Below are 19497 nucleotides of genomic sequence, written 5' to 3'. Positions count from 1 at the left end.
CACCTTTGTGGTATAAAAATGGGTACAAATTTCAACATAACAATAAAATAAGGGTTTAATAAAAATATTTTTTTTATTTTTTCAATATAATAATTTCACATATTACATTCCTGCGTCAGCTTCATTTAAATCTTTATTTTAGCCGACTAACATTTTAAATCAAATTAACACTTTGTATTGTATCACCTTGTTATTAGGTAACTACAACTATTATGTAGCAAAACGATAACTATACCTATATTTATCATTGGTATTAAAGCTATAATCAACAATGCATCACAGTGCAGATTGCTACAAACATGCTGTCTTTATAAATTAAAAACTGCTACTAAAAGTAGACCTGCATATCCTTCTAAAATCACAATTTCCACATTAAATTGTCACACATTTACGACGACGTATGACTCGAACAAACCTATTTGTACAGTATCAACTTATATCTAAATATAAATGAATAGTATTAAATCATAATCCTTTATTAAAAAGTGTATCAATATTACTGAACATATTTTTATCTGAACTCTCTCCTTTGTTTATATTTCTATGACAACTAGCAACTACGTCGGGTACGTTTTTAACTAAATCTAAGTCTGATATTGTGATATCATCATCTTCCAGATCATCGTCGCTCAAGTCGACTATGTCCACTGGCTCACCTATTCTAGCAGAATCTACATCTATAATATCAGTATCCGACAATTTGTTTACATTTATATGCTTATTATTAATTTCTATACTTACAATTTGTACTTCTGAGTCAGAATCGTTGTCAGCCTTACTTCCTACACTAGTAAGATTAGTTTCACTTTCACTATTGTCTGATCTACTAAGAGTGTTCTGTCTATTTCTAATAAGTCTAGGCTTTTGTGTTTGCTCTGTGATTTTAATTCTTTTGAACTCATGAAAGTTATCATCTAATTCATCATCGTGTATATCATAAATGTCACTAATTTCTGAAAGAGTACGCTTCCTGCTTACAGGAACTTCAGTCTGTTTATGTTCTGCTTTGGACTGACTAGACGGGGTGGGTGCACTATGATCTACTTTCTTATATACTATGGAATTACTGCTAACTACTTTAATTATTTTATTTCCAGATGTTGTGATAGTCTCTTGCGTGGACAGTTTACGTTTCCGACTCAAATTTAAAGTTATTGGAGTGGTATGGATGATCGTATCGTTTTTCTTTCTAGCTCTAATTTCATCCAGGGACAACACTTTAAAATCTAACGAGTTCCGTCTCTCGGTGGATTGTTTTTTACCTGAAATCTCATCAAGTGACAGTCTGTCGTATTTGGAATTCAGATTGGTCCTCGTGATTTTACGCTCATTGGTAGAATCAACAGCCGGTAACGAATCGTAACTGTAGAACGCGGCCGCCTCAGCTTGAATTTTCTCGAGGAGGAGTAGCTCCTGCGATTTGGTGCGAGCGATTCTCTGAGCGTCGTCCGGCGACACCGTTTTAGTGGGTGTGGATGAGGGAGCGCTTTCATTGTCGGACTCTGCAAGAACACACGAAGTAACCGCTTAGTGGAAACGAACGCGAAATCTCTAAAGTCTCATGATTTTCGTAATTAATTTTGAAACGACCCGACACGATATACTTGCGGTGTGTTCTTGTTGTATCGACCTGAAAGCTCGAAGTGGGCGGTCAAAAATAATTACAAAAATCATAATTACGAAACATTTTATTTACTCGTTGGTATATTAAACACAATTTGATTAAACAAAGCCAAAGTATATTCTGTTCTTATACGAGTTCCTATATCAGTTTGAAAGTTAAGTAAAAAGAAAATTCTTAAACACACGCGTTACTAACATTATAAGATATATAGAAATTCTTATACAACATAAGACTAAGATTAACATAACAACAACCCCGTTTTAATTCAAACAAGAAACCAACAGCTCTAGCACGGTGCCACGTGCTCAGGCCGACCTCGCGCGCCGTCTTGCTGCGCTCAGTTCGTGCTAGTTTAAATAAAATTCAAACTATATATAATATATATCTACATTGCGGCCTTCCTAATCCGACTATTCAATATTTTGCAACAGTGATCCACATGTCATGCGACTCAGTGTACAAATATAAAAGTGCATCACTCATTTTATCTTATCACTTCCGTACACAAACTTTATAAAATTTTATTCCCTTACTAATAACCGATTTCTTTGAATGTCGACTATAATAAATATAATACCAAATAAAAGCAAATTAACTAGTCGGTTTCTTTTTTTTACATTCAACAAATCGATTAATAAGTAACACAGAATATTAATTCTAACGACCATGTCGAAGCAATTCGCCACAAGTCTTGTTAATTGGACTACATTATATGTAAAAATTTACTCACATCCTTTACAATTAACAGCCGAGTGAACGTTAACAAAAACTACTGTTATCATTTCTTTTTTTTAATATCAAATTGTTTCGTAGTATCACAAGACTTGCAGTGACGCGTCGTATCCTACAACTCTCTTTTACAAGTTCTTTCTTCTCATATTTAGCATTAACATATTAATGAGTAAACTGCCTAACAGAAAACATTAACAGTCCAACAACTAAGAGAAAAATAAATAGTTCCTAATAAAAGTCAAGATTAATGTTACACTATATATTATTAAGTATTGCTATATGTTAAAAACAAAACCAATGGTGTTTAAATAAAGAGTGCCTAAGAGTATACTGCCTCAAATAAATACAACCGGATTTTGTACTAATTCATATAAAATTTATGAATATTTCAGTTCATTTTCGTCTCGAGGTTTTTTTTATGGCAATAAATTAAATAAAAAAAAAAAATATTGAAACTAGACTTTTTTTTTAAGTGAGCATGTTTTATATCATATAAAAATCTTTCCATATCTTACTCTATCTCCAACTTAAGAGATTGTTTATTTACTTTTAAATATTGATAATTAGCTTTAGGTATATAAATAATGACTAGGCGTAACATGGACCATAGACAATTTCTAATTTTTTAGCTGCTTGTTTTGTCCTGTTCATACATTTTGCAGTTTTTGTAATAAATATAGGAACTTTACTCTTAGTGCAAAAATATATAAAAAAAAAAATGAATAATCTTTTTCCATTTCGGAACACGGAAATTATTTACCTAAATGTTTTCACTAATCATATCAAAGTGCTATAAATATACGGTAATCGGAAGCATCATTAAAAGTACCCAAATTGCTAAGCAATTATATGCCATTATTTTGGTTACTTGTTACTTTAACTCCCCATAATTGGTAATACGTCTTAATAAGCACAAAATTCTTATTTCATATTAAGCACAACAACCTGTCATTGTCTGTGGTTGTATCAATAAAAATCAACCACAACTTGAACTGTGCTTCTATAACTAGATTTTTTTTTTCATTTTATTTCTATCTAATTCCCACGGTGCGAATATGAAATATATGGGGCGGTAGCAGTGTTTACCATTATATACTGCCGAAGCCCCTTAAAACCACCTACGTACTAACATACAAACAATTTAAAAGGCATAAAGCTTTTTTTTATTTTTTTTTTCGTCACCTAAAATTAATGAGTTACAATAATCGTGTATATATATTTTTATTTGTATTTTATATTATTTAACCTATTTATTATGTACCTGTCTATCATAGACAAAGATTATATCAACATCTATTTTGAAAACATATTGCAGTGACATTTTAAACTGTGTTCAACATATTGGGACTGCAAACAGGAATTCAAAATGTGACTGCAATATACAATTTACACCGTTACATAGTTATATATTAAATGAAAAAGCGAAGGATATTTACGAATCTAATTAGCTAAGATATGAAAGATTATATTCTCTAATTTATTGCACATATAAAAATACCAACTTTAATTTATCTTTCCTTTATTTGTGTCAAATAAGAATGTCTGGACCAAAATGTCTGGGTTCGAATATTAGATTTGAGCATATTTTATAAGCAACTAAATACTTATAATACAGAACTACTGAAACATCAAATATCTATTAATATTAATCATTATATATACTGAATATATAATCAGTATTTTATGTTACACTTTACATATTAGTAGGTATGCACCTATTTTGTTTGCAGAGTCCATATCAATGATTAATAGTATGTCATAGTAGTAAGCAAAGACAATTTTATATATATATTATGCAATAAATTATGGCGATTTAGATTTTTAAAGTATTAAGTTGGTACTGAATATTTGTAAATAGATTTTTAAATATAAAACACCTACTAAATATAAAACTACACATATTTGATACATACTACATAGATTTGCGGGGACTAGACTCAAAATTTTGAACTAGACATTCTAATAGACACGCTTGCATCATTCGGTTACAGAGAGCATAATGAATCAATCTGATTCAGTGTTTTCCCCTTTAATCATTGTCTATGGTTAAAAAAAATAATCAGTAAAACATTGTCTATGCTCATTAAAACAACCCAACTATCGCTCTAAGTCGGGCAACATAACCTGTATTCTAAATAAAATACATCATCTCTTTGGATCCAGTTTCGAATGTATAAAATATTCAAAATCTTCAGTTCTTTGTTTTCTCTATGATGAAACTGAACCCAATTAACTCTATATAATAAATACTATAATAATTGACTATTGAGAAAAACAAAATACTATGTTTAAAATAAACGTACTCTATGTCACGCCACGCAGACTAGGAGGTAAAACTAAAAAATATTTTCTTTCTACAAAACAGTTTTAAAGAAAAACATATGACTGCAACTTGTCATAAATATACAATTAAAAAAAAAATCCCAGAGCGTCGGCGGACAGCATAATAAGTAAAAACATCCTTAACAACTAATAAACAACATGTGATAAAATAAATATATTCAAACTAGGCTCGTCCAACACATTCTTCTGAATTAGTATATCAGTTACAAGTTTCCTTTTATTGGCACTTAATGCAAATAAATATGTCAGTCTGTCTTGTTAGTTGCATTTTTCCCAGTATATCTTTCGCATTGAGATACTATCGTGAGCACAGTGAATACTATGAACACCGCATCATTCGTCCTTACTTCATATTAATAATACTTTCAGTAAATAAACGATATGTCTTCAACGTGTCAATGGTAGCGCGCTTTGTATGCACTAAAATACTATAGAATTTTTTCTTCAAAATCACTCACGGTACCATCTCAGTTTAAACCTTCAGAGCTATATAACATTAGTGCCATAAATACTAAAAGTTCGCGACCCCCCAAAAGCACAGCATTAGTTAAACGTTAAAATAATAAGTGAGCGTTCGAAGTGTTATTTAATATCGTTATTACTTAACCCTAAGCACTCCGACTTATTAGAATGCAGAGTTTTCAATTATGTAACTACTATTTCAATATTTTATTTCTATTTAAGTAAAACAGTAATTATTTCATATTTCTTACTCTTTGTAACATCTAAATGTCAAAGAACCAAAGTTCATATTCTCGTATTAAAATTGCACATTGAAAACTCTTATGCATTCGTACAATATAATTTGTTACCGGCTTCTAAATATCTTTTTTAAACATCATCAAAATGTTTCACACGTTATAATTCCGTTGTTACGAATGTACCAACATGACAGGATAATTATGGTGAGTTTTAAAAAAGTTACAATGACACCGAATTAAGCCCCGTCACACTATCTTACGGATATCAGCTTTAATGCATCGCATCGCATTGACATTGGTAACAGAATACGAATTGAACAAAACCCTACTAGATACTATTAATAAAAGACTGACAATAATAATACCAAACTAGTATTTAAAAAAAATAAATTTTTAAAATGTGTCTACGTACACGTGTCATAGTGTAGACGCAACCTAACCTTCCTATCTATATTGTCTACACTATGAACCGTGTAGGAGTGCTCTTTAAAACAGCAGTTACGATACATCGATGCGAAAAGAGGCAGGAGCGTATCCAGTGGAGGGACTTAATACATATAGTTTCAGTACAGCCTCATACCTTCCTCGAAGTTGACGACGAGGGGGTCGACGGGTAGCGGCGCGTACGGGTTGGGTGCTGCGTCGTGCGGGTGCGGGTGAGGATGTGGGTGCGGCGCCAGCACGCGGCGGCCCAGCAGCTCGCTCGACGGTAGCACGCCCAGGATTGCCGAATCTAAAACCACTGTCCCGTCAATTTTACTATTGTAATACTGAGTGTCACGCGATATAATTATACATTTTACGACAGCTTTGCAGTCAGTAAAGATATACATATATATATCAACTAGTATACATGACAGATATACAGAAATTCTGTTCTATTTTCCTAATAATCTTAACTGAATTATTATGAATGGATGAATATGTATAATGTAGATTAAATTGTGTGTTTGTCTCTCTCGTGCTACCGCTATGATAAACACCTGTGTTTGTAGAGCTGTGTTTCGGTATGAAGGAACTTGGCAGTTACAGGTCATAAGCAGCATACAAATATACTCAAGAATATGACTTATGTGTGTGTGTGATATAACCCTATGGGTTAAAGCTGAATTTAAAGTCGATTTATATAAATGACTTAAATATACAGTGAAAACTCTATATAGCGAAATCGAAGGGACCGAGTTTTTTAAAAATCAATATGATTATTATATTATGATGATCCTTTTAATTTTAACTAAATTAGGTGTTAAAAAATAATTATTATATAACAAAGTTAATAATCGGTTATTTTTATCTGTCGTTTTTTATTATGCCAGTGTTTTAATTGTATCTTTCATTGTATTGTATTCATGTCTTGCGATATAGGGGGATTATTTATATATTTATATAATTCTTTATTGAACACACTAATTATACATAAAAATATGACAGAGGTAATCAAATGTAAAAAGGCGAGCATAACTCTAAAAGAGTTCTATTCCAGCAAACCCAAAGTGAAAGGCAGCATCAATGTCAGCGGGTAAATAATGGTGTAGAATATTGTATAAAATTTTAAACAAAGGAACTAGACAAACTTAAATTTATACATAATTAATTACATTATATTCAATCGTATAAATACACACATACAGAAATATAAATATATACTTACACCTATGCATATACTTATACATATACACACATATACATATAATATACCTACATATATAGAAAAATCAATATATGTTAATAAAGATAAAAGATGGTCTTAAAGTCTACTCTTTAAAATATTTAGAGATTGGCTCTCACGGAAAAATATGGGAAAAGAATTCCACAATCTAGCAGCATGGTAAGCATGGCACGGTAAAAGATCCACTATAGCACGTACACAAGTATGAAGGGATCATTTTCGTTAAATGAAAAGATTTTTTGTTTTTAAAGAACGAAATATTTACGACTTTGTCAGTATTGTGTTTGAAGGTCAGTGAAACTAATGTTTATTGGGGGTTTAAATAGAGATGTATTGTTTCGCTATTGATAATGGTTGCAACGGTATAAAGTTTCAATACAATATAAACCAAACATACCTTAGCAATTTCTACATTTTAAGGACTTTTTCGCTAAATAAAATTTTATTTCGCTAAAATAAAATAAAGAGTTTACACTGTATTTATTTATTCACTAATATTTTGGAGATAAACCGATCCCTGAGCTATCCAAAATTTAGATTTAATAATTACTACGATGGCTACATTGTTACGATTGGCCTTGTGGTCCTGGCATAGAATAGGTCACCCATTCCTTTCCCGTGGATGTGCAGAAGGATCCCTATTAAAACATCTCTAAATCATCATCAATCATCATATCAGCCTTTACCTGTCCACTGCTGAACATAAGCTTCCCCATTCATTCTCACCTATTATCTCTCACTGGTGTCCCGCCAGAGGATACCGTTAGCGCAGGCGGTGTTACCATGCCATTATCATCCATTAAAAAATATATTATATATACAGTTTTAAGGAATCTGGTTAAAAGAATAGCCCGTACAAAGAATCTGACAACAGTAATGTATAACTATTAACTAAAATATAAAATGCCCAAAATAACTAAAAAAAAATATTGTTGGACTGTTTATTTTGACCTTTAGGACCCGTTATCTGACTTAATGATTGAAATTCAACATCCATTTCTACTATCATTCACATTCATTGGAAAATCTTTAATGAAATAAGTATCGGCCTTGGGGCCTTACTGTATACGTTTAAAAACAACGTGTAGTGAGTTACCTTGTCGCTGCTGCGGCCACAGTAGTGGAACGGGGGCGGGCGCGGGTGCAGGGGCGGGCGCAGGGGCGGGGGCGGGCGGCGCCGCCGACAGCGCCTCGCCGGCGCCCTCTGCCGCGTTAGGACCCGCGGCCGACTGGGAAGCCGCCTGCCACGAATAACTTTGTGTAAACACAATGTGCGACCTACCAATTGTCTATCTTTCTTGTGGTAAAAGAGTGACAATACAATACGCCGGCACATATTTTCAATTAAAACGTGCAAAAAAGAAAAACTCGAAATAAAACACATACGTGCCACCCAAGCCGGTTAGCCGATGTGGTCGTGATATGATAACGTAATCTTTGGCACGATCCATGAAACATGTTGGAATGCATGGAATGTTAAATAAATTCCTAATGTTGTATCTCATATTAGCATATAACAGTTAATATAAAAGTATATTGTAACTAATTAAGATCAGAGTATTCATCATGTAAACCTGAAGTACACCAGTTTACAGCTATCAACGACTGTTTTACTCTCCGCTAAACTCCCTCTTTGCGTATATTTGAGTATACTCATAATCTTAACCTTACAAGAAAATATATATATAATATAATTGTTTTCCTGTAAAAAGATTCTATATAAATATAACTACTGGAAAGTTACACTAAAAAGTTATTATGGATTGCTTTGTTAAGTTCACCTTACTTGTGAAACAAGAAGGTTACGAATTCAAAGAGATGTCTTATTTACTATATTGTAAAAATCATAAGCTTTAGAGCATAGTTTCTTAACCTTATTTGTCTACCATCCACTTTAGTATTTTTTTTAGAATCCCACTTCTTAATTCTACTTGCCACATATCACAAATTTAAAATAGATATTGCCACAATTATATTTAAGTAATAATTTTCTCCAAGTATTCCATTGAAAGCCTTAAACATCCACAAGGGAGAGTAATCCACGCTAAGAACCTGTAGTCTAAACAATGAACATTCAATCATATCACTCTTCTCTCTTATTCATACTCTAGATTTACTACTGATTAGTTGTTGCAAAGGAAAAATAAATCATACAGATGCAGGTGGTGCGGGCTGGCTGGGCGCGATGCCGTCAGTGCGCGCATCAGGGTTCTTGTGCATAAATGGGCAGTGCTTCTTGCGACAGCCGCCTGGCTGGTTCTCCCAGTAACATGGAATTTGTTTGCGGTTTTTCTAAAGAAAAATTAAAATTTTTAATTATACATGCATATTAATAATTAACCATAATTAGTAATGAATTTTAATATAATTATATTTTTTAATAACCTTACAATTTGTTGAATAATTTTGAATTATTGCACAAATATTATATAGTACTCAATTATAATACAAAATGGATATTTATTTGTATTAAAAATAACATGACTTCATATTTCAAAACAAATATAAGCTTATGTTTCTTGTATGTTGTTTATTATATACACATACCCTAAGTTCCATGTGGCGTAGTTTGCAGCGTTTGTCTAAACACTTGCCCTGCTGCCAAGCAGTGCACATAGTCTCGCAGCCCAAAGCAGATGGCTCATGACGAAACACACAGTTATCACCCTGAAAGAAAGTTAAATTGCAGACACCAAGAAAACCAAGTAAAAAGTTGTCAAGTCAGTCACAAGTAAAAGAGCTATATGTTCATCATATTGTTACTGGGGGATTACAGTTGGGGTATACTGGATTAAAGAGATCAGGTAGTAGCAAAAGACATTTTTATTATTATTTTAGCCATTAACTGCCCACTGCTGAACATAGGCCTTCCCCATAAAATTTTGCCAGTAGTTGCTACGCTTGGCAGGCATGTTGGCAACCGCAGTCCAGCTTTAGACATGTTTTAAGGAAATGCTGCTACCCATCCCTCGCCCTCCCTTAGTCACCTCATATAACACCCACGGGAACGGAAGGAGTGGCCCATTGTATGCCAGGGCACACATGGCATACCAAAAGGCATACACTGCTAAAAACGAACCTGCAAATCTCCATTACCAACAATCCCATCGCCTAGACATTAGGTCTCTGTATTTAATATACTATCAAAAGTAACATTTAAAGAACCAATATTACACAAATTAAGATTGAAAGAAAAATAAATATAATTATACATTTACTTCTTGTTTATATTTTACTTTCATTATTCACAGTAATGCTCGGTCATTAACCTACGCTGATAAACTTGAACTTGACACTGAGAGTAAAAACAAAATGTACAAACATTTCATTCATAATAACATTGGTTTTACTATTCATTTCTAACATTAAAAACAAGTACCAGTTGGATTATTCAATAAATAGACACCAATTACCTGTAGTTTAAAGATAAAAAGGTATTAAGGAATATTTTCTGATTTCCCTTAAATATTTTCTATGTTATAAATCAATATATAAAAGCACTGTAGGTACTCCAACATTAACATATTTAAGATTGCTTTCTAGAGGGATCCATAAAAAAGGCTCATATACACTCTCCAACCTATCTTTATTTATAACTGAAGACTCTGCTTCTCATTCTGAGTTAATTACCAGACGATTCTGAGATGCAGCCCACCCAGCCTCCCCCTATATATATGCCTATGACAATGAACTATGTGAACTGTGTGTGTTCAATCTGAATATACTATTAGTAAGTTAGCTATATTAGAGTCACATACATATTATGGGCATTTTTGTTTCTAGTCCTAATAATATTATAATTGTAATATTAATAATGGTCATTTAATTTACTCTGATAAAATAATTTTAAATTCTGATGTACCTCTTTTATATACAAAATGACTAGGTTATAGTATTTTAATAAATTTTGTATACAATTCGAGCTACATGTTTCAAAACATCTAATGTTTAATGCAAATTAAGAATCTGAATCTGAATGATATAGTCATCTCATAACTACATGTCAGTTTTTACTAATCATCACTATCATCATATCATTCATTAATTGTCATACATTGCTGAGCATAGACCTCCCTCATAGACTGCCATATGGAATGGTTGTTACTAATATCAAGCTACAATATGCAGAATATAATAATCATATACTCCTATTACCTACTATTGTCATATCAAAGGGGGATTGTCAGTAATGTGGACTACCAGTCCTGTTGTTGGCAATAAACAATGTCAGGTTGACCTCCATGTGGTCACCCCTGAAAACCATCATGCCGAATGCCAGTTGTATTCATCATGATGGGCTAATTGACCTGCCTATTTATCTTCACCTATCATCCCTCACTGATGCCCTGCCAGCATACACTGTTAGCGCAAGAGGTGTTACCATTCTTTTATCATCCACTAATAAAGTACTATCGTCACATCAGCCTTTAACTATCCACTGCTGCACATAAGCCTCTCCTTTAGTGGGGTTTTGCCAGTAGTTGCCACGCTTGGCAGGCAGTTTGGCAACCACAGTTAGGCTTTAGAGATGTTTTAAGAGGAATGCTGCAGCCCATCCATTGCCATCTCTTATTCGCCTCTCATGACACCCACGGGAAAAGAAGGGGTGGTCTATTCTAAGGCGGGACCATATGGCAAACTACCTACTATGCTTCTACTAAATATTCAGGTTTATAAAAATGTTTGAGTGTTTATGACTTATATTTACAAACAGTTTTCAATACCAACTGATACATGGTTAGCCCATATCTTAACATAATACTGGCCTAGTTAGTATTATGAAGGTTTACAGCTAATTTTGTATTGTTCAGAAATCAAAATATATAGACAGAACAAACTTATGAGTGAGAGAACAAGTTTATGAGAGTAATTTACATTAATAGAAGTATTTTAAAATAGTTAATTTAAAGAAGTTTGAATTTAAAGCACACAATTAAATATTTTTTTATTATAGCATGACATGTGACTGCACAATTCTGAGCAAACATAGAAACAACATGGTCTATGAATACAATCAACTGAAAAGATAATGTTCTGCTCTCAACTATAGGCCACAGTATGCCAGCTCACTACATGCTTTTCTATGCTACATTTAAAGGTGTGAGGTTATGGGTGATGGAAACAAGTCATGGAATACCACCATTCCAAATTGATATGGTACAGTTCACGTAAGAGTGGGCAAATTTATTTATACAAGTATCTTTATAGAGCATATTATATTATAATAGTTAAGATTATAGTAGTTAAAGATAAAGACTGAAAAATTAACACGCGCACAAAAATTATGACTAATTTTGGTCCGCGTGTTAATTTCACTCGAATAAATGCACTGGTTATTAAATACGAAAACGTTGTAATTTTTTAAGTAATCTAGACAGATTAATGATTAGCCTAAGGTGTCTATTAAATGTAACGATAACTAATAACTTACCTTGGTACACGTAGAATAATAGTAAAAGTAGCAATCATTAAACTTTCTTGGAGATTCCATGGTGTTTTCCGCCGCCAGGGCCTGTGAAACACGACAATTCCATGTAGACATCATATCGACAGGGGTTGAAAACACTTAATGACAAAACAAGCATGGGAATTTCTACAAAATAGCGTGCAAAATGTACCACAATAACACAAATAAAACGTAGATTATTTCCAAGAACTCAAAATTTAGGATTTTTCCATTTGACAATACAAATGTACATCGCGGGGAAACACATTCCCAATTAAAAATTATCAATATGTCAAATTTTAATTAAATATTTTACTCACCGTCTAATAAATAAACTAAAGAATAATGAAATTATACAACAAATATTTACGCAACAGAGCTACAACACAAAATAATATGAACGTCACTATTGAAAAGAAGATGTATTAGATATGGCGGACATGTGGCGGTGGTGGACTTTCATTTCATATTTTATATTTGCTCTATTCGCTCTCTCTTTCTCTCTTACTCCGCGCTCGACTCGTTGGCTCTTTACTAGTGTTGTAATTATTGTTAGTCATTAATATCTAAACTATATAATTTACTGAGTATCTATTTTAACAATAAATTACACGAAAAATAATTGACATGAATTAACTAAGATAACTAAGATTAAATCTATTAAACCAATATATTCTTATCTAGACCAAGACCTGGGCTAATCAATATAATGATTTGTTTTCGTTTGATCATAATCGATAAAATTATTTATTGTGTATTTATAGAGGGTAACGCTTTTCTGACTAAATGAGTAAACAGGCAGACTGATTACACAAGCAGGTACCTCAAATAAATGTTTACATTCTTTCCCCAACTTTCCCACAGATTAAAAAAAATGCGTTATCGCTTTAATTAAATAATTGCCAAAAATAATGATACTATGTAGCACGATTGCCTCTTAATCGCTAGACGGACTGAATATTAGGGATGTAAACGATAAATCGATCTTTCCAAACATCGATATATCGTTCATAAACATCGATGTTTTAATATTGATGTTGAAACTCTAAACATCGACTATACATCGTTCTTCATAAGCGATGTTTTATAAACAATTTTAAATCATGGCGTTATTTTTCGTTCCGTCCGTGATCTACATCTATAGACATAAACAGATACTTACTAAATAAAAGAATGAAGTGAAGTTAATCTGATACATAACCTCAACTGTGGACTTATTCAAACGTAAGTAGGTAATTATTAATCTAATAATATAACTATACTCTATTTCATTGTTTTAGTTTACTAAATGAATTTAAAAGATAAAATTTTATTAAATGGTTATATTATATATGATCTGACTTAGATTATATAGATAGAGCCTTGAGTATTAAACATGTCATTACCTTGTCACACTAGTAAGAGGAGACGCGTAGAAGATGTGAGATGATATAAAGGGATTATTTCCCGGGCTCCATAGTCTAGCTATGATCTATTAGCCTATCGGGGCAAGTGTGGTACCCAGTGAGCGGTTATTTTTAGAAGCTGGAACGACAATCACTCAGGAGAGACACCGCTAATTGGGCACCGAGTTGTTATTTTTAAACTCTGTTTAAATGAAAAAAACTTAGAAATAAAAAATGTTTGATAAATACTTGTTTCCTGTTAAAAATTAATAAATATTCGATAAAAACGTTAAAATATATAGTATAAAAGTTCATAAAAAAATATAAATTTGTTTTTATTAATGTAGTTCTTTTTTCATTTCCGTTAAAAATGCATATTTATTCGATATATATATAGATATATGTATATTTGAATAGTGGTAAAAACATTGAAAAAAATTGATATATTGTTCATAAACTTCGATCTTTACGACATCGATATTTCACATTTCAAAACATCGATGTTCTAATATCGATGTTTTTAATGAGCGACGTTTATCCCTACTGAATATACTTTTCTTTAACAAACAGCGCCACACTAACGAAGTAGCAATACATAGAACTAATTCATAACATTAATTTCATTTCCTAAACCTTTCGATAGAGGCCGCTCCAAGAATATACCTACATATAATGCAGCAATTATTCCAATAAAATAAAATCGTTTATAATAAAAATCATGTATTTGTTACCAACTAATATTAACTTACATTATATTGATAAGATTTCAGAATGTTCTTAATATATAGACAGAACTTAGAGTCTTAAGAACGGGTCAACTTGTTGTCAGCTAATTGTCAAATTACCTGACTCGTTTATGTTCTTTTTTTTATTAGCATTCAATATACGCACATTATGTATCTTGACTTGTCTATATTTAATAATTTAATGAATAAAATGACTTTTTGTACAATAAAAAAAAAAAAAACAAAAATTATAAGACCAAAAATATAACTAATAAAGAAACCATTTATGCATAAATACAATTATAAATATCCACATTATTTTAAAAGAATTCGCGCCACTTTTCTAGTGTTACAAGTATCTATAAAAAATCCTTACAATTAATTAAAATTCCAGATATGAGGTGGATTTTTCAATAAGATTTTTTTTTATTATTATTTGTATTTTGTGCTAGTTTCTTATATAATATAGCTTCAAAAAGATTTTAAATTCGACTATATATATTTTATCAAAAAGGTCTTTGTTATTTGGCAGATTACTTTCAAAATCCTTATCTAAGGATCCGTTTACTTTTCAAATATGAATCTGGTATTAAAATTAATCAAACTGGCCACTATTTTTATTTTCTTATACATTTGGCAGATTATATTCAAAATCGAATCCGGTGCCTAAATGAATTAAAATATTCGTCGTTTTTATTTAAAGTGATAAATCTATTTATTTAGATAAGGATTCACAAATTAATTAAGAATGTAAACTTAAGCTAAAACACAAATATTTTTTTTTTTTACATTTAGTCAATTTAATTACCATTAATTTACTCATATTTTCTATTCCCATATATAGGTATTTCCAAAAACTTACATAAAATTAAAATTGCTACCAATTCAATTAATACTAATACTAAATTCTATATTTTTAAAATCTACAAAGATTTTGAGTTATTCGAATTCAAATTGATTAAGTAAAAAAAATCAAAATGGTCGTCACTTTCAGTGATAGTAGCCGTTTATAGTATATATAGATCCACAAATATCGATTTTTAATCTTCACATCAAAATTTTACTAATTTTTAAAGCAATATAGAAGAATTATGAAGTTTTTCTACCGCTGTCTTATTCTTTATCTACGCATTAGTCGTAATAAATAAATAAATAATATAATTAAATATATATATAAAATTAAATATTATAGAAGATTATTTAATCCTAATAATATTTTATGTTGCCTTCACCTATTTACCTTAAAGAATAATTTCTAATCTGGTAACCCTGTCACATACACAATTGCATGAATTCGAATCGTATGAATAATAATGGAATGGTAAGTCCGCCTGCGCTAACGGTATACGGTGGCAGGGCACCACAGACTAACTTAGAGAACTACGCAGGGCACCAGTGAAGGATGATAGGTGAGAATGAAAATACAGGTGAGTAAGCCCGTCGTGATGAAAACATTTGGAATTCAGCACGATGGTTTTCAGGGGGGACCACGTGGAGATCGACCTTATGGGGGATATTGTTAGTAATGGGACTGATAGTCCGCATTACTAACAATCCCTTCCTCCCGATGAAAGCAGGTCAATTAGCCCATCATGACTATATCCACTAGAATTAATCTCGATAGTTTCGTCGAATAGATAGATTTCGATATAATAGGGCGTATTGCTAGTAATGCGGGAAAACTCCATTTCTAACAATCCCTTTCCCCCCTTAGGGTCACTTTGCCTGCACTATTGGTATATAGTAAGAGTAGTAACGCTGTCAGAAAATTTATATAACGGTATACGGTGACGGTACATTAGTGAAGGATGATATGTGAGAATGAAAAGGCAGGTCAATTGGTCCAACGTGATGAATTCGATGGTTTCCAAGAGTCCACGAAGAGGTTGACCTGTGAGAGTATATTACACCTTGTCAATTCGCCCTCCACTCGGTTCCCTCTGGAAAACACTGCAATTGATTTATTGTTGAATTCGTTACGATGGACTAGCTGACTTGCTTATCATCACCTATCATTCCTCACTGCCCCGACAGTGTCTAACGATAGCGTAGGCGGGGTTACCGCGGGCATGACGTGACGCAAGTATCTGGGATTCTCTCTGTATACTACAAAGGATATTCTGCGTAAAATGAAATGCCACAATGTTGTATGAACTTTATTATTACATCATGATTTACAATATTAATTTTGATATAAATAAATGCTCACAATAATTAGTACGAAGTTACTATTAAAAAAAAGCAAAATGTATACTAGACAGAATAATATAATAGCTAACCTATAATAACAAAATTGGAACAATGATGTATAGGGAAATTTGAATAAAATAGGATTTTGTAGATTGAATAAATAAACAACCACAACTTGTATCGGAAGTTCCCTTAAATATTTTAAACGAATGTGACATGATTGTTTGACAGATAAAACAAAATATGAACATGTCAGAGTACAATATTGGTGTATTTGAAATCTGTTTTTTTAGAATCAACCTACGGCACTTTACAATATATTTGCTATGCTGAACATTCTTGGGCTACTTATAATTCGGTTATAAACTGACAAATTAGCTATTTATAATGCAATATTATACCTATAAAGATTATGAATGACTGTTTGTGAATGTAATGGTATATAAATAACATGAGAAATGATCGATAATTTGTACCTCTATAAAAACCAATACTGAACGGAATGTTCCGATTTTTCAAATTGAATGTTACATGTTAATATGAAATAAATAAATGGCCTCATCTCAGCTCACCAAGTTTTCTAACAAACCTACTGGATGACCACAACTCTCGTGTATCGAACAAAACTTACAAACGTAACAGTCAAATGTCATCTTTTAAACAAAATAATATAATGAGTATTGCTTAATAATATAACACGAAAACTTAGGGACAGTCTTGAAAATCAATAATCAAATAATAATACAATGAAATTACATAAAAATTACATACACAACTTTAACATTATAACCAAAATATACCATCAATAAATAGTTTTCATGCACGATGAAAACTACATTGATTCAGACAAAACTCTTCAAGATCGTATTTCCGCTTTCTAATTTAAAAACTGTTGTTTATTGTAATATTTGAATGTAAGATTTGGCTAGAAGATACGCGATAAATTGTAGATTATATTGCCAAGTTTATATAAAAGAATTTGGTTATATTCAGATAATATTGTTAATTGTTAGAATAAAATTGTACACTCATTGTGTATGTTTATATATTATTCTAGTCGAGTATCTTTAGAAAAAGTGGTGGGGCATAAACGCGTTAACGTTATCACAAGTGCAAACTAATGTTTGTGTGAATGACCTACTAAAATACGTATTCTGAATATGATATCATATAATGCGTAGCATCCAATCACACGATTATTATATGGTAAGCCAATTACAAATTGTATTTGTTGTTTAAATATTCTACATGGTCGAAACTTTATTAATAATTCAAATATGATAAAAAGTCTGACAGGTATACAATGTTATCTAAATGTACATGTAAATCAGCAATATTAGACTTTTTGTCGCAATCATCGTTAACTGAACCATTTTGTTTGTAACATATTTTGAACAGATCTCTGTATTTGATTAATTTAGACAACAAAACGCCAAATATAGTGAAAATAATCTTAACAGTTTAACAGTATCCTGGGTTAAGTGGCAAGCGAATATAGAATAAATTGTATTTGTAAAGATTGTTACTACAAACCATATTCATATTCAAACAAAATACCTTACACCACTCTGAAAACCTGACACAAATTATCTTTTTTCTGTCAAATATCCTTCATTATCAAAACCTTTTGTGGGACATTTTCTGTATTTACAATTCTTTTTAATTCATACATTAATAAGGCGAATACCAGGTTCTCATGAGTGTAAACTTACAATTAATAGCCCCCTAGCAAGACATAGCTAGATTTGTATTGCCATTGTACCCTGTTTACGGATATTGTATAGCCGTATTGTCATAATCGTATTCTCGGTTAGGGGGCAGACAAATGGACGCTTATAGTTTGCTAATTGCAAGACACTTGATAGGCCATTGAGGAGAAAGTTTTAATACTAAACTGGTTTAGGAACTGGGATAATAAATAAATAGTACCATATTGATTGTTGTGATGTGGATAAATACTGTATCTTCCTAAAATACAAGTAATCGAGATTCATTGAAAATATTGTAATTTTGATCAAGGGCAAGTCCATTTAGTACACTTTAACAGATTCTATTACCAACAAGTAACTCGTATCTAATGAATTATTCAGTATACGAAAATTTATTCTACTCTGATTACTAAAATTATACACTCGTCCTAATAATTTCATTACAATGAAATGTTATGCAATGTACATACTTTAACAGAGCGCGATAAGGTCCTAATTCGCGCGTCGTATGGTCGCTGATGTGATTACAATGTGACGTGTGAGAGTGAGAGCTACCAAATCCGTGGGGGGTGCGATTGAGACAGCCTTATCTCTTGGATGAACTCTTAATTTGTTGTAGTTTGAGACGTAGCGCATCGACGGCTGCTTCGTTCTTTTGCGAAATGGTTTGTGTTGTATGGAGCTGAAACAAATATATTTTTTATATTATAAAACATTAATAAAAACCACATACAAAAATATATTTAAATTATTTGATGTCAAGTAGTAAACATATAAATGGCTACGTCATTTTACTATAATTACCAATAATAATAATAATACTATTGTTTAATAATTGGAGAATAAATATATATTTACACAAGCTTTAATGGCAAGCTATTTTAAATAGTAAAATAAATAGACAAACCAAATAGGGAAAATGTCATTAAAGACATTTCAGTTAAGTACGACAGGACATTGTTGTGCCATAATA

General features: G+C 31.8%; 2 protein-coding genes across 5 annotated transcripts in view; both read right to left on the bottom strand.

Annotated features, from left to right (window-relative positions):
* Positions 1–54: 54 nt before the first annotated feature.
* LOC113512012 (zinc finger CCCH domain-containing protein 11A-like) lies at positions 55–13113 on the bottom strand. 2 transcript variants are annotated; one of them, XM_026895761.3, is made up of 7 exons: positions 12836–13113; positions 12501–12581; positions 9617–9736; positions 9224–9361; positions 8166–8310; positions 5981–6133; positions 55–1502 (listed from the first exon to the last, which is right to left on the bottom strand). In XM_026895761.3, the coding sequence occupies exons 2-7, from the start codon at positions 12558–12560 to the stop codon at positions 466–468; spliced, it is 1653 nt and encodes a 550-aa protein (XP_026751562.2). In that variant the 5' UTR covers positions 12561–12581; positions 12836–13113; the 3' UTR covers positions 55–465. The 2 variants fall into 2 exon arrangements, with proteins under 2 accessions (XP_026751562.2, XP_026751561.2); XM_026895760.3 differs by having other exon boundaries at positions 5981–6142; positions 12836–13108.
* Positions 13114–16768: 3655 nt separating this feature from the next.
* Positions 16769–19497, bottom strand: part of LOC113512128 (protein mini spindles) — a 31553-nt gene continuing 28824 nt past the window's right edge. For all 3 annotated transcript variants that reach the window (XM_052893735.1, XM_052893734.1, XM_052893736.1), the window contains exon 37: positions 16769–19206. In XM_052893735.1, coding sequence (XP_052749695.1) covers positions 19111–19206 — 96 coding nt within the window. In that variant the 3' untranslated portion in view covers positions 16769–19110. The remainder of the gene's footprint in view (positions 19207–19497) is intronic.

Source organism: Galleria mellonella, unplaced genomic scaffold (assembly GCF_026898425.1).
Source record: "Galleria mellonella isolate WM207_F2 unplaced genomic scaffold, CSIRO_AGI_GalMel_v1 utg184, whole genome shotgun sequence".
In the NCBI taxonomy this organism is placed as follows: Eukaryota; Metazoa; Arthropoda; class Insecta; order Lepidoptera; family Pyralidae; genus Galleria; species Galleria mellonella.
This window is presented reverse-complemented; position numbering and strand designations above follow the sequence as displayed.

Coding starts and splice junctions, on each gene's coding strand:
- LOC113512012 (XM_026895760.3), bottom strand. CDS start 12,560: ATGGAATCTCCAAGAAAGTTTAATGATTGCTACTTTTACTATTATTCT. Junction 8,311..9,223: donor AGCCCGCACCACCTGCATCT/GTATGATTTATT, acceptor TATTCGTGGCAG/GCGGCTTCCCAGTCGGCCGC. Junction 1,503..5,980: donor CGTCGTCAACTTCGAGGAAG/GTATGAGGCTGT, acceptor GTGTTCTTGCAG/AGTCCGACAATGAAAGCGCT.